Here is a 17,509-nt window from a genome sequence, read left to right as displayed (position 1 = left end):
CCTAAGATATTCGAGTCCCCTTCAAAGGCATCCATCCGTCACTTATTATTCCAGTCACTTTCCTCACACTCTGCCTTCCATTTGCAGCCACGTCCCTTTTCCTTCTTTGTATGAAGTTATCTCTCACCATACTTCCTCATACTTGTTCCATTCATCTCATTTGTCCCACTTCCTCCTTCCCCAATGCTTGGAATTACTTTTTGGGGGAGGGGATTGGAGGCAAACTAAGGACGCTTTTGCTTTATCTATCACATGTTGCTGGCTGTCTCATTGGACCGTGTGCTTTCTGGGAAGGAGATGTTGGCTCTCTATTGTCTGTGTACCACACCTTTAAATGTGGAGGATTTCCCTGCCTCCTGTAGGGGTGAAGCTGGGAAACAACAGTCAGTTTGTGTTTCAGTTCAGATGCGGAATGTTGCAGAGCGAGTCACACGCACTGCGCTCTCTCATGGATACATTACATTCGTTCTTTCTTTGCTAGTTTTCCTGAATCTTAAATGAAGACTCTTTAGATTAAAAAAAAATAGATGTTTGGCTTTTTGCTTATGGGAAGTACAGCAGCCTGGTTCTCTAATTCTGTTCTCTGAAAGTCCAAGTCAGCACCTGTCCCCAAGATCTCTCCCCAACCCTCTCCTGCCCGTCATCAGCCCAAATCCTCTGCTGTGCCCTCTGTGGCTTTCCCCTCTCCATGTGCACGCTGGGTATGGTTGTGCATGGTATCATTTGAACCAGATTAAACTGTAATAATAGACTCTAATAATAAATGCTTTCGATTTACATGGGAGCTACTATCCAGGATCTCAATGTACTTTGCAAACAAACACACAGTGAGGCAGGTAAGATCTGTAAGGATCCCACATGCCAATGAAATGCATTTGTGATGTTTTTAATTACCAGGGAAGACTTAAATCACCTTTTATTAGGCATGTAGAAAACTTAGAAAGTTTAGGGGTTTGGCTTGGAGAAGAACCCAAGGGCTTGATCCCACATGCTGCTGATTGCTCTGGCCCCAATTTAGCAAAGCACTTCAGCATCTTTTAAGTAGTTCCATTGATTTCAATGGGATTACTCATGTGCTTGCCATTAGGCACGTGCTTAAGTGCTTTGCTGGATAAAGGGGATTACTTAGCACCACGAGGGACTGAGACCTCAGCCCATCTGAGCAATGCAAATCTTTGGTGGGCTTCAAAAAGAGTTTTCTGGTGAGATCTCCAGTGCTTGCTGCTCCTGTCTGTACCTGGAGAAAGGTTTTTCTGGAGTGATTGTGGCACTTCTGCTCCAGTCTTGGCTCCAGCTGGAACAGTGGAAACCTTAGCAAAGTTTATCTGAGTTTTTTGAACTTCTGAGCCAGTTCTGTTCTGGTTCAGTTTGAGTTCTGGGTGAAAATTCTGGTTCAGTTTGAGTTCTGGGTCAGTATGCTCCCTGCCATCTCATCCAACACCACCAGCGAACCATACTTGTTTATTTTCTTATCTGTTGACTGATTGGGATTTTTCTGATGCAAGGCCTCTGCCCTCTGTAGGGCTGTTCACTAGGGAACTTAGATCCCTGTTCTCGTGGGTGCCACCTTGCTAGTTTCATGTGATGACTCAGGATATTTGCATCTCTTTGTCCCTAAAGAAGAGGCGACTCACTGTTGCCTGGAGGGGAAAGGCAGAGTTCTCTTGATCTGTACTTGTCTTGTTTTTGGCTCTATCTGTGTAGGTATTTGAGAGCATGGGGGTGGAGAGCCATGCAGACTGTGGAGAGTTGCATGGGTGTAATTATGGCTTCCTTAGTTGCTTGGTTTGGGGTTTTTAAAAGTGACTTTTACTGCTGTTGGATGGCACTGGCCTGACAGCCCTGGAGAGTGAAGTCATCTGTCCCCAAAACTGTTACAAGATCAGCAATGGCAGGACAAGAGTCCCCACAATTCTCTGCTGCTGTGCCTCAACCCTACATCTGGAGGCCCCACCCCGAGGGGTTCCAGAGGGATTCAGACTTCCTGACTAGAACTGGGCAGGAGATGATGTTCCTGAACCACAAAAGTCTTCCCATTCTGCACCGAGACAAACCTTTTTCATGAAAAATAAGAGTGAGCTACCAGCATGGCCAATAGCCCAATGTCCAGGCTGCTTACCTGGGATGTCAAGACCCCAGCATCAGGTCTCTGCTCTACCTGATTCAGAGAAGGGCCTTGAATCCTAGCAGAGTTCACCACCCTCCAGGTTATTGTGGGATGGGGCTCCCTGGTTTTGATAAGAAATTCCATTGTGGAATTGAGGAAGCTCTCGGTGGTAGCCATACAGTCCCTTGGAAAGTGTTGGTGTCATCAACAGTTCCCAAGCAGCTTCATTCCTGCCTCACCCCTGGGACAGCCGACAAGAGGGCCAAAGAGCATCAATGGACATGCAGACCCCAGACCACTAGAAACTGGGCTCACACTGTCCACTTATTTCTCAGTGGCTACTAGCAGCAATCAGAAAACAACCACTGTGGTTCACTGTTAGCCTGGGACAGGTTTGAAACAGAAGCCTCTCTATTCTGCTGCTGATCTCTCCTGAGCCCTCTGGGATTGGAGTGTTCCCTTGGGCTAGCGGGGTGTCTGGGCATGAGCGTGCAGGCATTGTGTAAGTGCAACGCGACATCTTTGGAGAAGTGCTGTGGTGGGGAAACTGGTCTGTGCCTGGCATGGGGGTGGGTGTACCCTGTTAGCAGAATGGAAGGCACTGAGAGTGGCTGTGGAGCACACACGAGGTGCATGCAGTGCATGAACAGGCCAAGTTGGTTGATTGACAGCCCACATGTCTATCTCGAGGCATGTCAGCACAGAAACCCGGAGAGGAGGGAAGCACAAACCTGCTGATGTCAGCTGCCTCCCCCACTTCGCACTTGCCCACAGGGGCAGACAGCCTCTGTCAGAATCGATGCATCCAGCGGGCGGATGGGAGTACCCAGCAGCCTCGGCTTCCTCCAAGTGGCAGCTGTCACCAAAGAACGGCACGACCAATCAGAGCAAATGTGTAATACCGGCAGGCAGGTCCGCTCAACTGTGCTCCAAAACCTACTCATTGTCAGAGCCCGTTAACTGTGTTGGTGTTGCTGTCCTAATGCTGCCATGGGCGAAAGGGAACTAGGCGTCGGAGGAGAGCTGGGACCCAACTTTACCTTGAAGTCTCTGCATGCCTCTACTAATCTGACCCTAAATCCAAAGCAGGGTTCAGCATAAACCTGATCCAGATCCTTGCATCCAGCCATCCGTCTGTCGGCTTGTACTGACAGCTCTGCATTGGTTCTTTCACTGGGCCAGGTGGGCTCCACTGCAGGGCATGGTGGGAAGGCGAGACAGAATGGGGGAGGGGCATGCAGAGGGGAAAGGTAGCTAATAGGGCATCCACTTCGTTCCTTTGTGCGCAAATGCAGCTCCATGCACTGTGCTCTGGCCAGTCAGGGGCAGGCATCATTGAACAGCCGTTGAGTAGCCAGCAATGTGATACTTGTATACTCCTGAGAAGGTGCAAGTCCCCTTCCATAGCCTTTCTCCACCAAGGACAGGGCATGAGAGTGCAGCAGCCAGAGTCCAGCTGAGTGGTGCAGGCTGCCAGGACTGGGGAGGGGCAGCTGGGGCATGGAGCCATGAAGGCAGGTGATCTGACATCCTCCGAGGCTGCAAACTCCACAGATCTTCGGTCTGTGTGCTTTCTATGCGCCAGCGGCTCAGCTTGGCCAGCAGTCCTTCAGCACTCCCTTCTGGGGATGACATGGCAGCTGGGAGTGGGAGGAGACCCCCCTCTGATTTGCAATGTGTGTCCTTTCCTGTTCACAGTAGGTGAACGCTCCGGTTCTCCCTCACACACACACATATCCTTTTTCTGTTTCAGGCTTCTGATCTCTCATTTGTTCTCTCCCTCTCCTGGTCCCTTGTGTTTCTCTGTGTCGCTCTTGCCCTGCAGGGGCCTGCTCTCCTGCCTGGGGATACTCCCACTGAAGTCACGGGGATTTACTCCTGTATTATGGGTGGGATGAGGTCCTTATCGGGCGTAGGACAAGCCCGTGGGTGTGGGAACTGCATGGAATCTGGTTGCTTTCAAGGATTCCTAGATTCCCCTCTGTCTCCTCCCCCAAAGGAATGGAGGGAGCCCCATGGCTTGTCAGACAGAGTGCTGGGGCCAGAAGCCCCTACACCCACACAGCTGGGCCAAAGCCAGTGTCTAATCCCACCCTTGCTGGAACCTTACACCACAATACCCTGGAATTCCTTCCTTCCCCAAAGGGGCTCTCCCCTCCATCCCATTTACCCACTCCCCTCATTCAGTCCAAACATCCTTCTCACCAGGAAGGGATGGGCACAAGTCACCTGGAGAGAGCCACCAGAATGTGATGTGAGGGGTTCCTTCTCCTTTCCAGGGACTGAGAACTCTGTCCACAGCTCTCCCAGCCTCTGCTGGTCCAGGGACAAGGGACCACTCTTGGAATATGCACTGGGCTTTCCTTAGAACAACCTGCCAATCTCTGGGATTTTCAGAAGAGCCTAACAGAGTTAGGTGCCCTGGGCACCTAATTCCCTGAGGTGCCTTTGAAAATCTTTCCATATTCTTCCCGCTCCCTGCCACTGATTGAAAGAGACAGATAATGTGAGGATCTAACCACCAAGCTCCTTGTTACTCATTCAGTTCTGCTAGGCTCAGGCAGGCTGGTTTGTGGAGCCTTTGAAGATTATTCCCCTTCAGTTTCCTGAAGAGACTTCAGCCTCCTCTTGAATCTTTTTCATTTCTCTTCCTTTAAAAGTATCAGCCTGATTTCCCCCAGACTTAATAGCGACGAACAAGATTAAGATTGGAGCTTAGTGAGTATTAGGGGAAGATCTCTCCTTCCTGGCGATGGCAATTATCAGATTCCAGCAACGCCGTCTCTGTTTCATTAGGGGAGGGTGACGGAGGGAGGGGCACTTGGGCACCTCTAATTTTCTCAGTGTAAAAGCTAGAGGGCACTGAGTGTGGAAGAAACACAGCTCACAACATCAGCTCCTTTGCACTTCAAATGCAGGCTGTCAGCTTTGAGCAACTGCTGGTGAAGGTGGGGCGGGAGGGGGAAGAAAAGTGAGAATGAAGGGCCACAGAGCCAGCTGTGTAGGAAAGAGGCTGCTGTGCACAAATGTGCACACTCCTGCCACCTATGAAATCGGCTGGTTTGGAGCAATGATCTCAACCTGTCGAGCTCCGGAGACTCACCTGGGGACAAAGACAGGGACATGCACCTAGATTAGCTTGGCCTGGGAGTTCATGCTCTAAGCAGGGTTGATCTAGGTCAGTATTTCATGGGAGCTGTGGCAGGAAACAGGGTGGGTGTTTCCTCCCCTAAATCTATGGCGTGGCATGGTATTGGGAAACTATCTGGGATCTTTAAAGCATCCTGCCAAATCCCAGCCTGGGCTATGGGTAAAGCAGAGCTCTCATTACACCGGCCAAGGAGGGCTGTGGGGGAGCTCTGCTCCGCCAAGTCTGTGAGTGGAGGAGGGAGCTGTAATTCTCTCCTCCTTATTTAAAGCCTGAGCATGGCTCCTTTCATTCCCTTCGCCCTGCAGGCTCAGCTGAGTGGGATGCTGTATACTCCCTGCCCAAAAGCATTGTGCTGTGCTGAGCACCTTAAGGTCTGGGTTGCAGTGGGTAGGTATAGAATGCATCTCTCCACCTAAGGCTGGACAAAGCTGGGTCACTTGCTTTTGCAAAAACCCCTTACAAACTCCCCTACTGCCTCCCTTCAGATCCATTTCTCACAAGCCCCCACTTTGGCAGGAGGATTTCAGATTCATAGCACAGCTCTGACATACCCTGAGAGATGTCCCAGGCAATGAGGGTCTGCTCTCAACGTAAGCTCTGGGGCAGGGACTGTTTTTTTGTTCTGTGTTTGTCCAGCACTTAGCATAATGGGTTCTGCTCTGTGACTGCTCCTAGGGGCCACCACAAAGTCCTACCAATCATGTTGAAGAATTAAGGCACCCACATTTCTTGGGCTCCTGTCACTACTTCTAAGAGAAGAAAAATCCCCTTCTGTGAACCAAAGCAAGACAGGGGCTCTCTGGAGGGAGCAAACTAAAATGAAGAGGTGCTGAAAAGACATAGCAAATATCCAAAGAAATAATACCCCAGAGAAAGACTTCATGGAATACTGGGAAGAATTTGGCCCAAAAGGTTAAATGAAAATCAAAGTCAATCCCCCGCCATGTGCAGAGGGGCAGCTCTTGGTTTTGAACAGTGGCATGATGCGGGGTGGCTCATTTTGGAGGCCTGTGCAGAGGGGCTCTATTGAGAGAAGCTCAAGCTGAGAAAAACCAGATTCCCAGTCACTGCTGTATTTTCAACCCATGCTTTTGTGTCACAGCAGGACACTGGCAACCCAAACAAAAGGCTTTCTGGTGGCTAGGAAAGCAGTACGTTTCTATAGTCGCTGGAATGACACTGATTGACACCACCTGAAGGTCTAAGGCCGGCTAATTAACCCACACCACACCCCTGTGAAGCAGGTGGGTAAGTCATATTATCCCCATTTTACAGATTGGAAGTTGAGCTGGAAAGGCAAAGTGATTTGGCCTCACCGTGCTAGAGCCAGGATTAGAATTTAGATTTCCCATGTTCCTCCAGATCTCTGCAGCTGGAACAGGAAGTGTGTCCTGCCTGCACTAAGGTGAACAGAACTACCCTATCTTTTTGTTTCTCCTTACACAGAGCTCCTTGAGTTAAACCTTTGATTGCTATGTTAAAACCTCATAGCTCTTGAGGTTTGCGAATATGCTACAGCCAAAGACCCAGTCCAGGACAGAGACCAGTGCTCAGTACCCAGATATGAATGCCAGAGCAGGTAGCTGGTAATTGCACTGTGAAAGGCAGGCTCTAACCTAGGGTGACCAGCCATCCTAATATTAGGGGCTTTGTCTTATATAGGCAACTAGTACACCCACCCCCCACCTCCCCTCCTGATTTTTCACACTTGCTTTCTGGTCACCCTAAGCTAAAGTCAGACACACATGACCAGTAAAGTTGCTTACTACTGAATAAACATTCCAGAGCGTGTATATAAAGAAGTTGTTGAAATCCCCATGTCTCAGGACAGAAATGCCTTGGGGGATTAATAATGGGAGAGAAGCAATGCCTCACTAGCTCGCTGCGTTGAATCCTGACCAGGTCAGTAGCAATAGAGTGCCTGGAGCCCACAGCCTGTTAGATCTCACAAGCTAAACAGGCTCCGGCTGGGTTAGCACTTAAATAGGAGACACACAAGGAAGTTGTGTTGGTGAGTCGGTAAGTGGTACTGTGCTCTCTGACTAAGTGCTGAACTACTGCACCAATATGGGGATAGGGAGCTTATTCTGCTGCAGGCAGGGACAATGGAAGCTCCCTAAAAGTCAGGGGACTACCAGCCCTAGAACTGTGGCCCGCAGCCTCCATGCCGCCTCTTCCCCCCCATGACCCCACCCCCGTTCACGCCTCTCTCTCTCCTTAACCCCCCCGTTGCTCGCCCTTACGGCCAGTAAAAAGTGGTATGCCATAGCCCTCCTACTTTTAAAGGTGATGGGGCTTGGCGTCCTGGGCCCCCCTGTTCCGGTGCCCTTGGTTGCAGGTGCCTTCGTCTGAAAGACCTAGATCCTGAACTTTCACAGTCATTAAAGAACCCTAATAAGAGGTGCTGTGATGACCCCATATCCTAGCCGAATGCCAGGTTTTTCAACTGAGACAACGTGAGTGAGGTAATATCTTTTATTGGACCCACTTCTGTTGGTGAGAGAGACAAGCTTTTAAGCTTACATTCCATCTACCTCAATTCCCCCTGAAGGTTCAGTTTGACATAGGGTGTACGCAGCTACAAAGTGGAAGTGTTTCACCCCAGAGAGAGCAGCATTTCAGTGACAGTTGAAGAGTTCGCTCTCTTCGCTGCAGTTTGTATATCCAAAGCAGTGCTTTGGAATTCTTCAGGGGCAAAAGCTATCGCATGAATGTTCTGTAGAATTATTAATATAGTTTCAGCATCTAATGGCTGTTCAATGGCCTGTATGATATAAGAAAGAGACAGAGAAACGAATTAGTATTCTTAGACCAGCTAGTGTGCGAATGTCCACAGCATAAAATCACTATCATAACTGGCCGCAGGGGCAGCAGTCTTGTTAGCAGCCTCAGCAGAAGAGCCGGACTGAATGGGCCATGGAAACTGCACTTCCTTCTCAGCCTAAGAAAGGGTCCCCCTGGAGCAAGGTGGAGACACACTGGCAGGGCCCTGAGGAGGACACTTACTCTGCCTTCAGCTGCGCTGGGTGGGTGAATAAGGTGAGTAGAGAGGGCATGGAGGAAAACAAATAGAAAGGCTGGGACAAAAGGAGCAAAGAGGAATGAGATATGTTCCCGTGATAAGGTAAATGCCCTGCCATATACAGGCCCTTGCTTATGTCAGTCCAGATTTTGGTGGGTCCTTCTATCCTTAATACAGAGCACAGGTTTCCCTTTAGTTGGAAAAACACATTGCATGTGTGGGTGTGGATGCATGTGTTTTTCTATAGTGTGTATATTTACAATATTTTCCAGATAAGATATTATATCGGCAACTCTATCTATATCTATATGACTCCCAGTTCAAAATAAATTAGCATCCCAAGGAGATATTCAGGCCTTCAAACTGTCCTGACTTCACCCATGCCTATATAAGCCCTACAATGTTTTTTCTTTCAAGTGTCTTGTGTCTGATGTTTTTGTGTTCATCACGGGTCCCTTCCTTCAACACACTGACCCCATCAGTGGTTTAACTTTTTACAATCTGAGCATGGGATGAGCCACAAAAGCAAATCTGCAACCAACGGTGCCTTGCTGTCCTGTCCCTCTTCATTCTCCTGCCATGACTTTCCCCTGTCATGTTTGTTCAGCTTACAAGTCAAAACAAAATCTTTCTACCTGTCAGCGCAGCAAGCTCAACCTGGCACCTGAAAATCAAGCTGTGTCCTCTTCACTTCATACATCATCGCCAGCCATAATGAGTGTGGAGTCGGAGCCCAGCTTGAGGTGTTACTGATGATGCGTAAGCTAAGATGCAGCATCTGCCGCCAAGCAGGGGCTTTCTAGTGAGCGTAAGAGGTACAAATGCCTTGTAATGGCGAACAAATGTCCTGACAGGGTGAACAGAACAGGCCACTTTATACCGTAGAAAAGAGGTTGGTGCTTGAGGAGGATACCCTACTCAGTGTCTCCCAGACGGCTTTACAAGGAGACACGGGGAGCCTGATACCATCTTTACCCCACTCACTTGAATGGGCTTGTCCCCAGTTTGCACTAATGTGAGAAGAGGCTCGGGGGCTGAAAGTGCAGCGGTTACCCTAGGAACCACTGCAGCTTTGCAGCATATGGACCTAGGCCACTAGGACCTGGTTTGCTCCAACAGGGAGTGTTGGCCAGGACGCCAGAACTATCCCTTGTTCTTTGCCAAATGTACCAAAGGACACTTAGTTTCCTGGGCTGCCAACCAAAGCCAGAGAGGAGGGGCTCCACGGAAAGGACAGCACCCCTAGCCGTGCTGCCAGACTGATAACACAGAGCAGTGCCAGAGAGAGGGTGGGCAGGCTCGGTGCCAGCTTTTCCCAAGCAGCACTGTAAATTCACCTCAATCCAGAGTGTCAGCACCCTCTGCCATTCCACTTCTGGGACACAACCCCGCTCTGCTGCTGCCCGGACATCCTGACCTGCAGACATCCCCAGTCATTCTAGTCCCAGAGTCCTCATTCCACTCTGTGATGCACCCCCGTCCTGCCCTGCTCTTCTGGGCATGGCAGCCTCCATGCAGCTCTGCCAATGCATTTCAACCCTGACTTGCAACATCCGCTCATATTCCACCAGTGGGCTTCCACACCTCACAAATCTGCCAATGCCAGGGGCCTGGTCTCTTCTGGAGAGTAGGCACCTAAGGCCTGGGCCCTCTCTCACACCAGCTTTCCCCACATTGAATTAGCAGAGTTACTTCTGATTAATATTAGCATAAACTCAGACTCCATTCAGACCCTTTGCAGGCAAGAGAACAATCAACTGAGTTTTACTGATGAGCTAGAGAGGGAAGCCACTGCACGAGTGACCAGGGCACCAGCTCTCCACCACCTCTTAGTGCAAGCGACAGGCAGATAGGAGTTGAAGGTGTATTAAACTCAGCCTTCACCTTCTGCACTAGCCTGCTATTATAAATGTGGAAGAGGGAGGATCATTCACCATCACCTCAGCCAAGTGTAAGAACCAGCACGGTACATTTAAAATGGCTGTGCACGTGGATGGGAGGCTGTAAGCCTATCACTGGATAACTTTGTTCTGTCTGGAGGGCCCTAGGACACATGCCTAGTGACATTGCCTGTTATTGACCTGGATGAGAACTGAACAGCATGGAAGGTGAAGCAAGGGGTACCTTCTGGTCTAATGTAAAGAACACAAGACACAAGAGGCTGGCTAGGAAACTTCTCCCAGGAGACCTGATGGAGCAATACACTAATAATGCTTTGTCCTTCCCTAGTCCCTTCCAGCCAGGGATGTCAAAGTACTTTGCAGACATTCATGAATGTCTCTGTGAACTGCCTCTGAAGGGGAAAAGTGGAGCAGAGACTTGCTCATGCCATCAGACCCTGGGCTGGGATGGGAGTCAGGCTCAGGGGTTCCTGGGGCCTAGCCAGGAATAGTACCCAAGGGCCAGATCCTGCACTGTTACTCCAGCAAAATTCCCCTGCCAGGCAATGGGGATCTGTATCTGAGCAAGCTCTGTGCGATTAAAGTCCAGATTTCCTGTTGTCAGCTGGATCTCCAGGGTTCAGTGGTTCCAACGCACACTGAAAACAAGCCTTCCTGTTCACCTGCTTCCTGGGATTATTCCAGTGTTGTTTTGGTCAAGCAGGAGGCACAGTACACATCGAAATGGAGGCCAGATTTAATGAAGGAGCCAATGTTCCCGGCACGTTTCAGCCCCTAGACCTTCTCTGGAGTATGAAGAGCCCTTTTTACCCCCCACTCCCTGCAGCTTTGATCTGCATTATTTACTCTCTCTGACATTACCTTCCTAGAGGTCCCACCAGTTCATTGCAGGCTGCTGTGAATATAACAACCATAATACGCAGCCACTTAATAGAAGGACATTCCATCTTGGAGCTCCCATGAGACCAGCTGCGCTCCTGTGGTTTATGATGGGTAGTCAAATCTCACGCTTCACTGCTTGAGGTGATTTGCAGCAAGAGTCAGCAATGGCTGCCTTGCTACTGACCAGTTTTGCAAAATTGGCCAGGTGTGTTACTATTATTTACTGTTTGTGTGATGGTAGCATCCCCGAAGTCCCATCTGAGATTAAGGCCCATTGGGCCAGGGGCTGCACTGAGATGTAAGACTCCCGTCCTTTAAAGATAAACAAAAGAAGCATTACCAGCACTTAACAGAGGGGAGAGTGAAGCACTGAGAAATGAAGTGATGTGGTCAGGGTCACCCAGTGAATCGGTGGCAGAGCCAGGAATTAAACCCAGAACTCCTGAGACCTACACCAGTGTCATAGCCACAAGACCAACTTTTCTTTCTCCATACAAGCTGTGTTACGGCCTTTTCACCTCTGGCTCAGCAGAACAAACTGCTCCCAGAGACAAGATATGGGATGTGATTATTGTTCTTCAATAATCCTCTCAGTGTTTCTCAGTCAAAGATCTCAAAGCACTTTGAAAAGGTCAACACATATTATCCCCGTTTAAGACATGGGGCCACTGAGCACAGGGTGAAATGACTTGCCCAAGGTCTCAGATGAATCAGTGGCAAAGCTGGGATCAGCCCACAAGTCACCTGATGCCTGCACGAAGCAGCACTATCTCCCTGTACTGCAAATCCCCCAACAAAACGGCATTGGCAATAGCACACAAGTCAGTTATTATTTATTATTATTATCCTAGTGCCTAGGACCCCCAGCCCTGGACAGCACCCCACTGTGCTTGGTCAAGTTTTAGCTGGCATCCTAGCAAAGGAGAATTTTAAGGAGGGATGCGATAAGATACCCAGTTGCCGGGGCAGCTCTGGGAGGCACAGGGCAAAAGCTGGGCTTCGGAATGTCCTTTAGAGTGAAGGAGCCCAACTCTTCAAGAGATGTCCACTATACTCAGTGGGAATCTCATGCATGAGCACTTGCGAGTTGGGGCCCTGGCTATTTTGTGATGGGCAGACACTAGACCTGGACGTAGCCCAGAAGCAAGGCTGTGCACAGAGAGGTTCACCCCATGGAGGTAGCAGTGAGTGGTTATGCTTTCTAGTGCATTAGCACCCACAATGCACTGGGTGCGAGGCCGCCTTCCACTGGCCGAGTTGAGCCTCGCTCAGCATTGCTGGCATTTGCTTCTGGCACATTTTTACAAGCAACAGCTTCGCTCCCCAGCTTTTAACAAAATGTTGCGCGAGGTTTTACGCTACAATGTGACTAACGAGCGACGACCTTGTCATGTCTCATTAAGTGAAGGAGGAGAGCGAGAGCTTTACACAAGTTAATGAATTCCGGTTTTTGCCTTCCCAAAAGCTTCCATTTGGTAACTCGGTGACACACAAATAGGCATTTCCCTTTGATTTCTGGATACAGCCTTTGTCAGCACAGCAACTGAACTTTTTTTGCCTTTTTTTCCCTTTAAGAAAGGAGCAAGAAGAAGCTGTTAACCCTTGCCCTGCTGGGAAGGAGGAGGCCCTCCTCCACCCCTTGCACTAAACGAGGGGAGCTAGGACCCTGCGTGAGACCTCTGAGCATCTCTCTTCCTCTTCCCTGCCAGTCTCCCTCTCACTCGCTCTGTTCCTCTCCTGCTAAGGAGTAGGATAAGAAATGCCCAACTTTGACCCTTCTTTCCAAAAGGATCAGAAAGGAAGGATTAAAAGCCAGAGGGAGGGTGGGCGATTTTGGGAGGGGTGGAGAGAGAAGCACAGAAGGAAGAAATAGAGAAAGAGAGAGACAGAGAAAAGGAGGGGGACAGAGAGAAGAGGATTTCAGTATTCTAGGCTGCAATAGCAACCGGTGGGGCTTGTGCTGTGCGCACACACAGAGCTCTCACTGCACCTGTCTGCTGGGCACAGGCACAGCTGGTGAGCTGGGAGAAAGGAGAAGAGGGGAAACCCTTCCATAAAGACACTGGACATTGGGAATTCAACAATAAAGCCACAGAGGCAGTGCCCAAGCAGGCAGGAATGGAAGAAAAGCTCCTAAACTTGCTGGAGGGCAAGGAGACACAAAGGCACCAGGCTTGGCTTTCCTCCTCCTTCTGAACTTGGATTCTCCTGGGTGGGTTTCCCCCGCTACCGCCACCTTTAGTTTTTTGTTTGGTTGCTCCAAGTGTTTTCTTTGCTGGTCCCCACAGACTCCAGCTGCAGCACACCTGGACCGAGCTGGGCATCCTTTGGGGCAGACTGGGGAAGGAGAGAGGGGAGCCCCTGGGCCCCTCTGCAAACTGGATAGGAAGGAATCTGTCAAAGTGCAGTCACGCCAGCCCGAGCTGCCTCTCTTTATGTGGACACTGCGCTTCCCTGGGATCGCCTGGCTCGTGCGTTTAAGATGTCTGGGAAAGTTTTCCTGATGTACCTGACAATCTATCCCGCCCTACAGATAAGGTGAGAACCCTGCTTTCTCCTAATATACCTACCCCAACCCCAAAGAGATGCTGGGATTGACAGCAACCCCCTCACCCTCTCCTTGGCATCCATGCGACTGCCTGCTCCTAACGAGCCCAGCTGTATTTTGTAGGCTGTGTTGCTTGTCTGGTCCAAGCTCGGACCCTTCTGCCTTCAATTTGCATGCCAAGGGGGTTGGGTCATGAAAAGGAAAGAAGCCTTATGGGACCGTTGGGGCTGAGCCCCCAGTTCTGCTCCCTGGAGAGAAGGGACTAAACATAGTACGAAGAAGCAGATAGGTGCTTGGAGTGATGAGCAATTAACCTGGGATGCTCCTTGCCCCTATACATCTGGCAAGGGAGCCAGGACCCCTGTGTTCTCTTTGTGCCCTGTCACCTGCTGGGTGACCTTGGACAAGTCCCTTCTCCTCTCAGCACCTCACTGCTCTCCCCTGTAGAATGGGGCATGACAGCTCGCAGAGACGCTGCCTGTCTTTGTTAACAGCTGTTCTCCACTTTGGGAAGCTCAGGTGAAAGGCGCCAAGTATTGTTTTGCATGTGGAATAGCGTGTCTCCCTTGCTCAGTTCAAGAGTTGGATGAGAGGGCCTGGAAGTGCAGTGGGGAGGGAAGAGATGGTCCCAGAGGTGGCTCTGTCAGACAAGGGTTAGCATTAATCTCCACATGGTGGGCTTTCTCATCTGTTTTCTGGCATTGGCTTCCAGCCGGGGTGGAAATTGCCTCTACGGCCAGATGTGGCATTTTAGGGCTCCCCCATCCATCCCCAAACCCACATGCTGCGCCCGCTCTGCCTGTCTGCCATTACCATTCCCTCAGCACCATGCCATGTGTGCCTCCATGAACCTGCCACTGCTCTGACCCCCCTGTAAGCAGAGAACTCCCACCCTGGTTCCATCAACCTTCCCTCAATCCCCTGCAGCTAGTATGCTGCCGAGAGGGATGATTTCTGAAGAAAAGGCCATTGCCTTGGTCCCATATTCAGTGCAGAGGACTGGGAGTCAGGAGATCTGGGCTATGGACACAAAATGGCAGATGAAATTCAGTGCTGATGAATGCAAAGTAATGCACATCGGAAAATATAATCCCAACTATACATACAAAAAGATAGGGTCTAAATTAGCAGTTACCACTCAAGAAAGAGATCTTGGATTCAGGGTGGATAGTTCTCTGAAAATATCCGCTCAGTGCCACACCAGTTGAAAAAGCTAACAGAATAGGAACCATGAGGAAAGGGATAGAAAATAAAAAAGAAAAGATCATAATGCCTTTATATAAATCCATGGAATTCCCACACACTGAATACTGCATGCAGTTCTAGTCACCTCATCTCCAGAAAGATATATTAGAATTGGAAAAGTTACAGAAAAGGGCAACAAAAATGATTAGGAGTCTGGAACAGCTTCCGTACAAGGAGAGATTTAAAAGATTGGGACTGTTCAGCTTATAAAAGTGACAACTGAGGGATATCTGATAGAGGTCTATAAAACCATGAATGGTGCAGAGAAAGTGAATAAGGAAGTGTTATTTACCCCTTCACACAATACAAGAACCAGGGGGTCACCCAATGAAATTTAATGGGCAGCAGGTTTAACCCAATGCACTGTCAACCTGCGGAACTTGTTGCCAGGGGATGCTGTGAAAGCCAGAAGTATAAATTCATGGAGGATAGGCCTATCAATGGCTATTAGCCAAGATGGTCAGGGACACAACCCCATAATCTGAGTGTCCCTAAATCTTTGACTGCCAGAAGCTGGGCGACAGGGGATGGATCACTCTGTAAATTGCCCCGATCTATTCCTTTCCTCTGAAGCACCTGGCACTGGCCTCTGTTCTGTCAGAAGACAGGGTGCTGAGCTACATAGACCATGGGTCTGACCCAGTGTGACCGTTCTTATGTTCCGTTCCCAGCTCGACTGACTCACTATGTGACCTTGGACAAGTCACTTCTCTTTGTGCATCAGTTTCCACACCTGTGAAATGGGGATAATAATGATACTTTCATCCCACAGTACAGCACCTTGAGAGCCTTAGACAAATGACACTGCAGTGCACAAGCACTGCACAGACACAGATTTCCCAGCGCAGTCAGTATTGTTACATTTTCTTTTTTGTCTTAATTTCCTCTTTCTCTCTTTTCTGGTTTGTTTTGGAATCCAATTGATGCTTCTAGCTACTGGCCAGGCTCCTCAGCTGGTGTAAATCCCTTTGACTTCAGAGGACTCTTTCCGTGCAGAGAGAGAAAAACGTTTGCCTTAGATTCTTTATGTACCCTTGTAACTCAAATCTCCTGCAGATGTGTCACACCTCTGGCTGTGAGTGCCAGCCGTTCCCACTGACTGCAATGGGAAGGGGGGGAATGCTCTGCCCCTTGTAGGACCCAGCCACTAATGCACAGGGGCCAAGGAGGCTGTGCATCTCTGCCTGCCCCTTTTCAGTGGATCAGGGTCCACTTCCAGGAGGGCACAGTTTGCCAGTGTGGCAGGAGGAAGCATATGTATCCGGCATGCAAGGAGGCCGACCATGATCAGAAAGCACCCAGGGTATCACAGGATGGGCACCCCATGGTTGCAGAACAGAGCCAGGAAGGAGGGAGGGAGCATTCGTCTCTCACAAACTCTACAGGTTGGCAGGTCCCTGTTGTTTTCCAGGCCCTTGCTGCCCATTTCAATGGGACGCTCCAGTGGCATTGTGTGGGGCTATTAGGACTGTCCCAAAGCCACCAGCTTGTAAAGCTTTTCTGTAAAAAGCGCTGAAAGCCCCAAGCAACGTGTTCACGTTTTTACTATTTCTAACCCTGCTGGTGAGCTTAATGGCCAGATCGGGAAAAGAACATGTTGTCAGCAGATCATTACCCCCCAGGCTCGGGGGAAGAGGGATTTTACTGGCTGAAGCTAATTGGCAGAATAAGCCAACGTAAAGCCGATCAAATCCCATTACAAATGCAGTCTGGGGCGGGGAGCATGAATCCTGATACCAATATGCTGGTGTGCCAATCATCCGGAATGCCAAGGCTGGGAACGTGAACCCCAGTGCATTTGCACTAGTGTGTGGATCTTTATGAACCCCAGTGCAATTGTACTAATGTGCAGGTCCTAGTGAACTCTGTGGCTGGTGACATGAATGCTGGTGCTATTGCACTATTAGATGGAACCTTCTGGTTCACGAGGCTGGAGACATGAACCCTGGCACTGCTAGTGTGTCCTGCTGTGCTGTCTGATGTGCACATCACCACAGTATCTGAGTGCAAAGGCTGAAAGTGAAATTCCTTGCACTAGTGTATTAGTTTGTGGATCTTCCTGTACTCTGAGGCTGAGAATGTGGATCCTGGCAGAAGTGCTCTGCTTTATGGCCCAGGCATCTCCAGTGACAGATTCACTCACTGAATGCTACAGCTGGAGGTTGGAAGGTTGCAGGGTTATTTGGAGGTTTTAATTCCAGGTACTCACATCTCTAAGGAGGAAGCCCCACCCAATCAACTGTCCCATCTCTCCCTCCCCCAGACAGCTGTGTTTCCACAAAAGTGCCTCTCCCATCCCCCAAAGAGAATTGGAGTTCTCCAGCAAGCCCTGTCCCACTTCCGAACACCTCTAAGCATGGAGTTTGTGGAGCGGGAGCGGATGGCTGCTGGGGGGTGGGAGGAGAGTGAGGTCCACCAGCTTCCCAGCCCATATTCGCTGGATTTTCACAGCTACGGCTTGTGATGTGTGACTCTGTCACACTTAGCACCTGGGGCTCAATCTAAGTGGGGCTGAGCCTGGATGTGACCAGTTAGTAGAGATCAAACTGATTCATGCCATTTCTCCGCCCAGCATGAGCTGCAACAATGAGTCCTCTGGCACCAGCTGGATCCTTTGTGTTCAGCTAACTCCGCACTTCCCAGACCATCCACC

At 49.8% G+C, this 17,509-nt stretch overlaps 1 protein-coding gene across 3 annotated transcripts in view; it reads left to right on the top strand.

Annotated features, from left to right (window-relative positions):
* The window catches only part of LOC127056478 (gamma-aminobutyric acid receptor subunit gamma-4), a 128,213-nt gene that overhangs the window by 20,977 nt on the left and 89,727 nt on the right, over positions 1 to 17,509 (top strand). Inside the window, exon 1 of one of the 3 annotated variants that reach the window (XM_050964360.1) lies at positions 12,810 to 13,601. The exons of the other annotated variants lie outside the window; for them this stretch is intronic. Within the exon in view, the coding sequence (XP_050820317.1) occupies positions 13,546 to 13,601 (56 nt within the window). The 5' untranslated portion in view covers positions 12,810 to 13,545. Of the gene's footprint in view, positions 1 to 12,809; positions 13,602 to 17,509 lie in introns of those variants that run through there. 3 annotated transcript variants of the gene reach the window in all.

Source organism: Gopherus flavomarginatus, chromosome 8, assembly GCF_025201925.1.
Source record: "Gopherus flavomarginatus isolate rGopFla2 chromosome 8, rGopFla2.mat.asm, whole genome shotgun sequence".
NCBI classification, from domain to species: Eukaryota; Metazoa; Chordata; order Testudines; family Testudinidae; genus Gopherus; species Gopherus flavomarginatus.
Note: the sequence above shows the minus strand (reverse complement) of the source record. Positions and strands in the feature narration are given on the sequence as shown.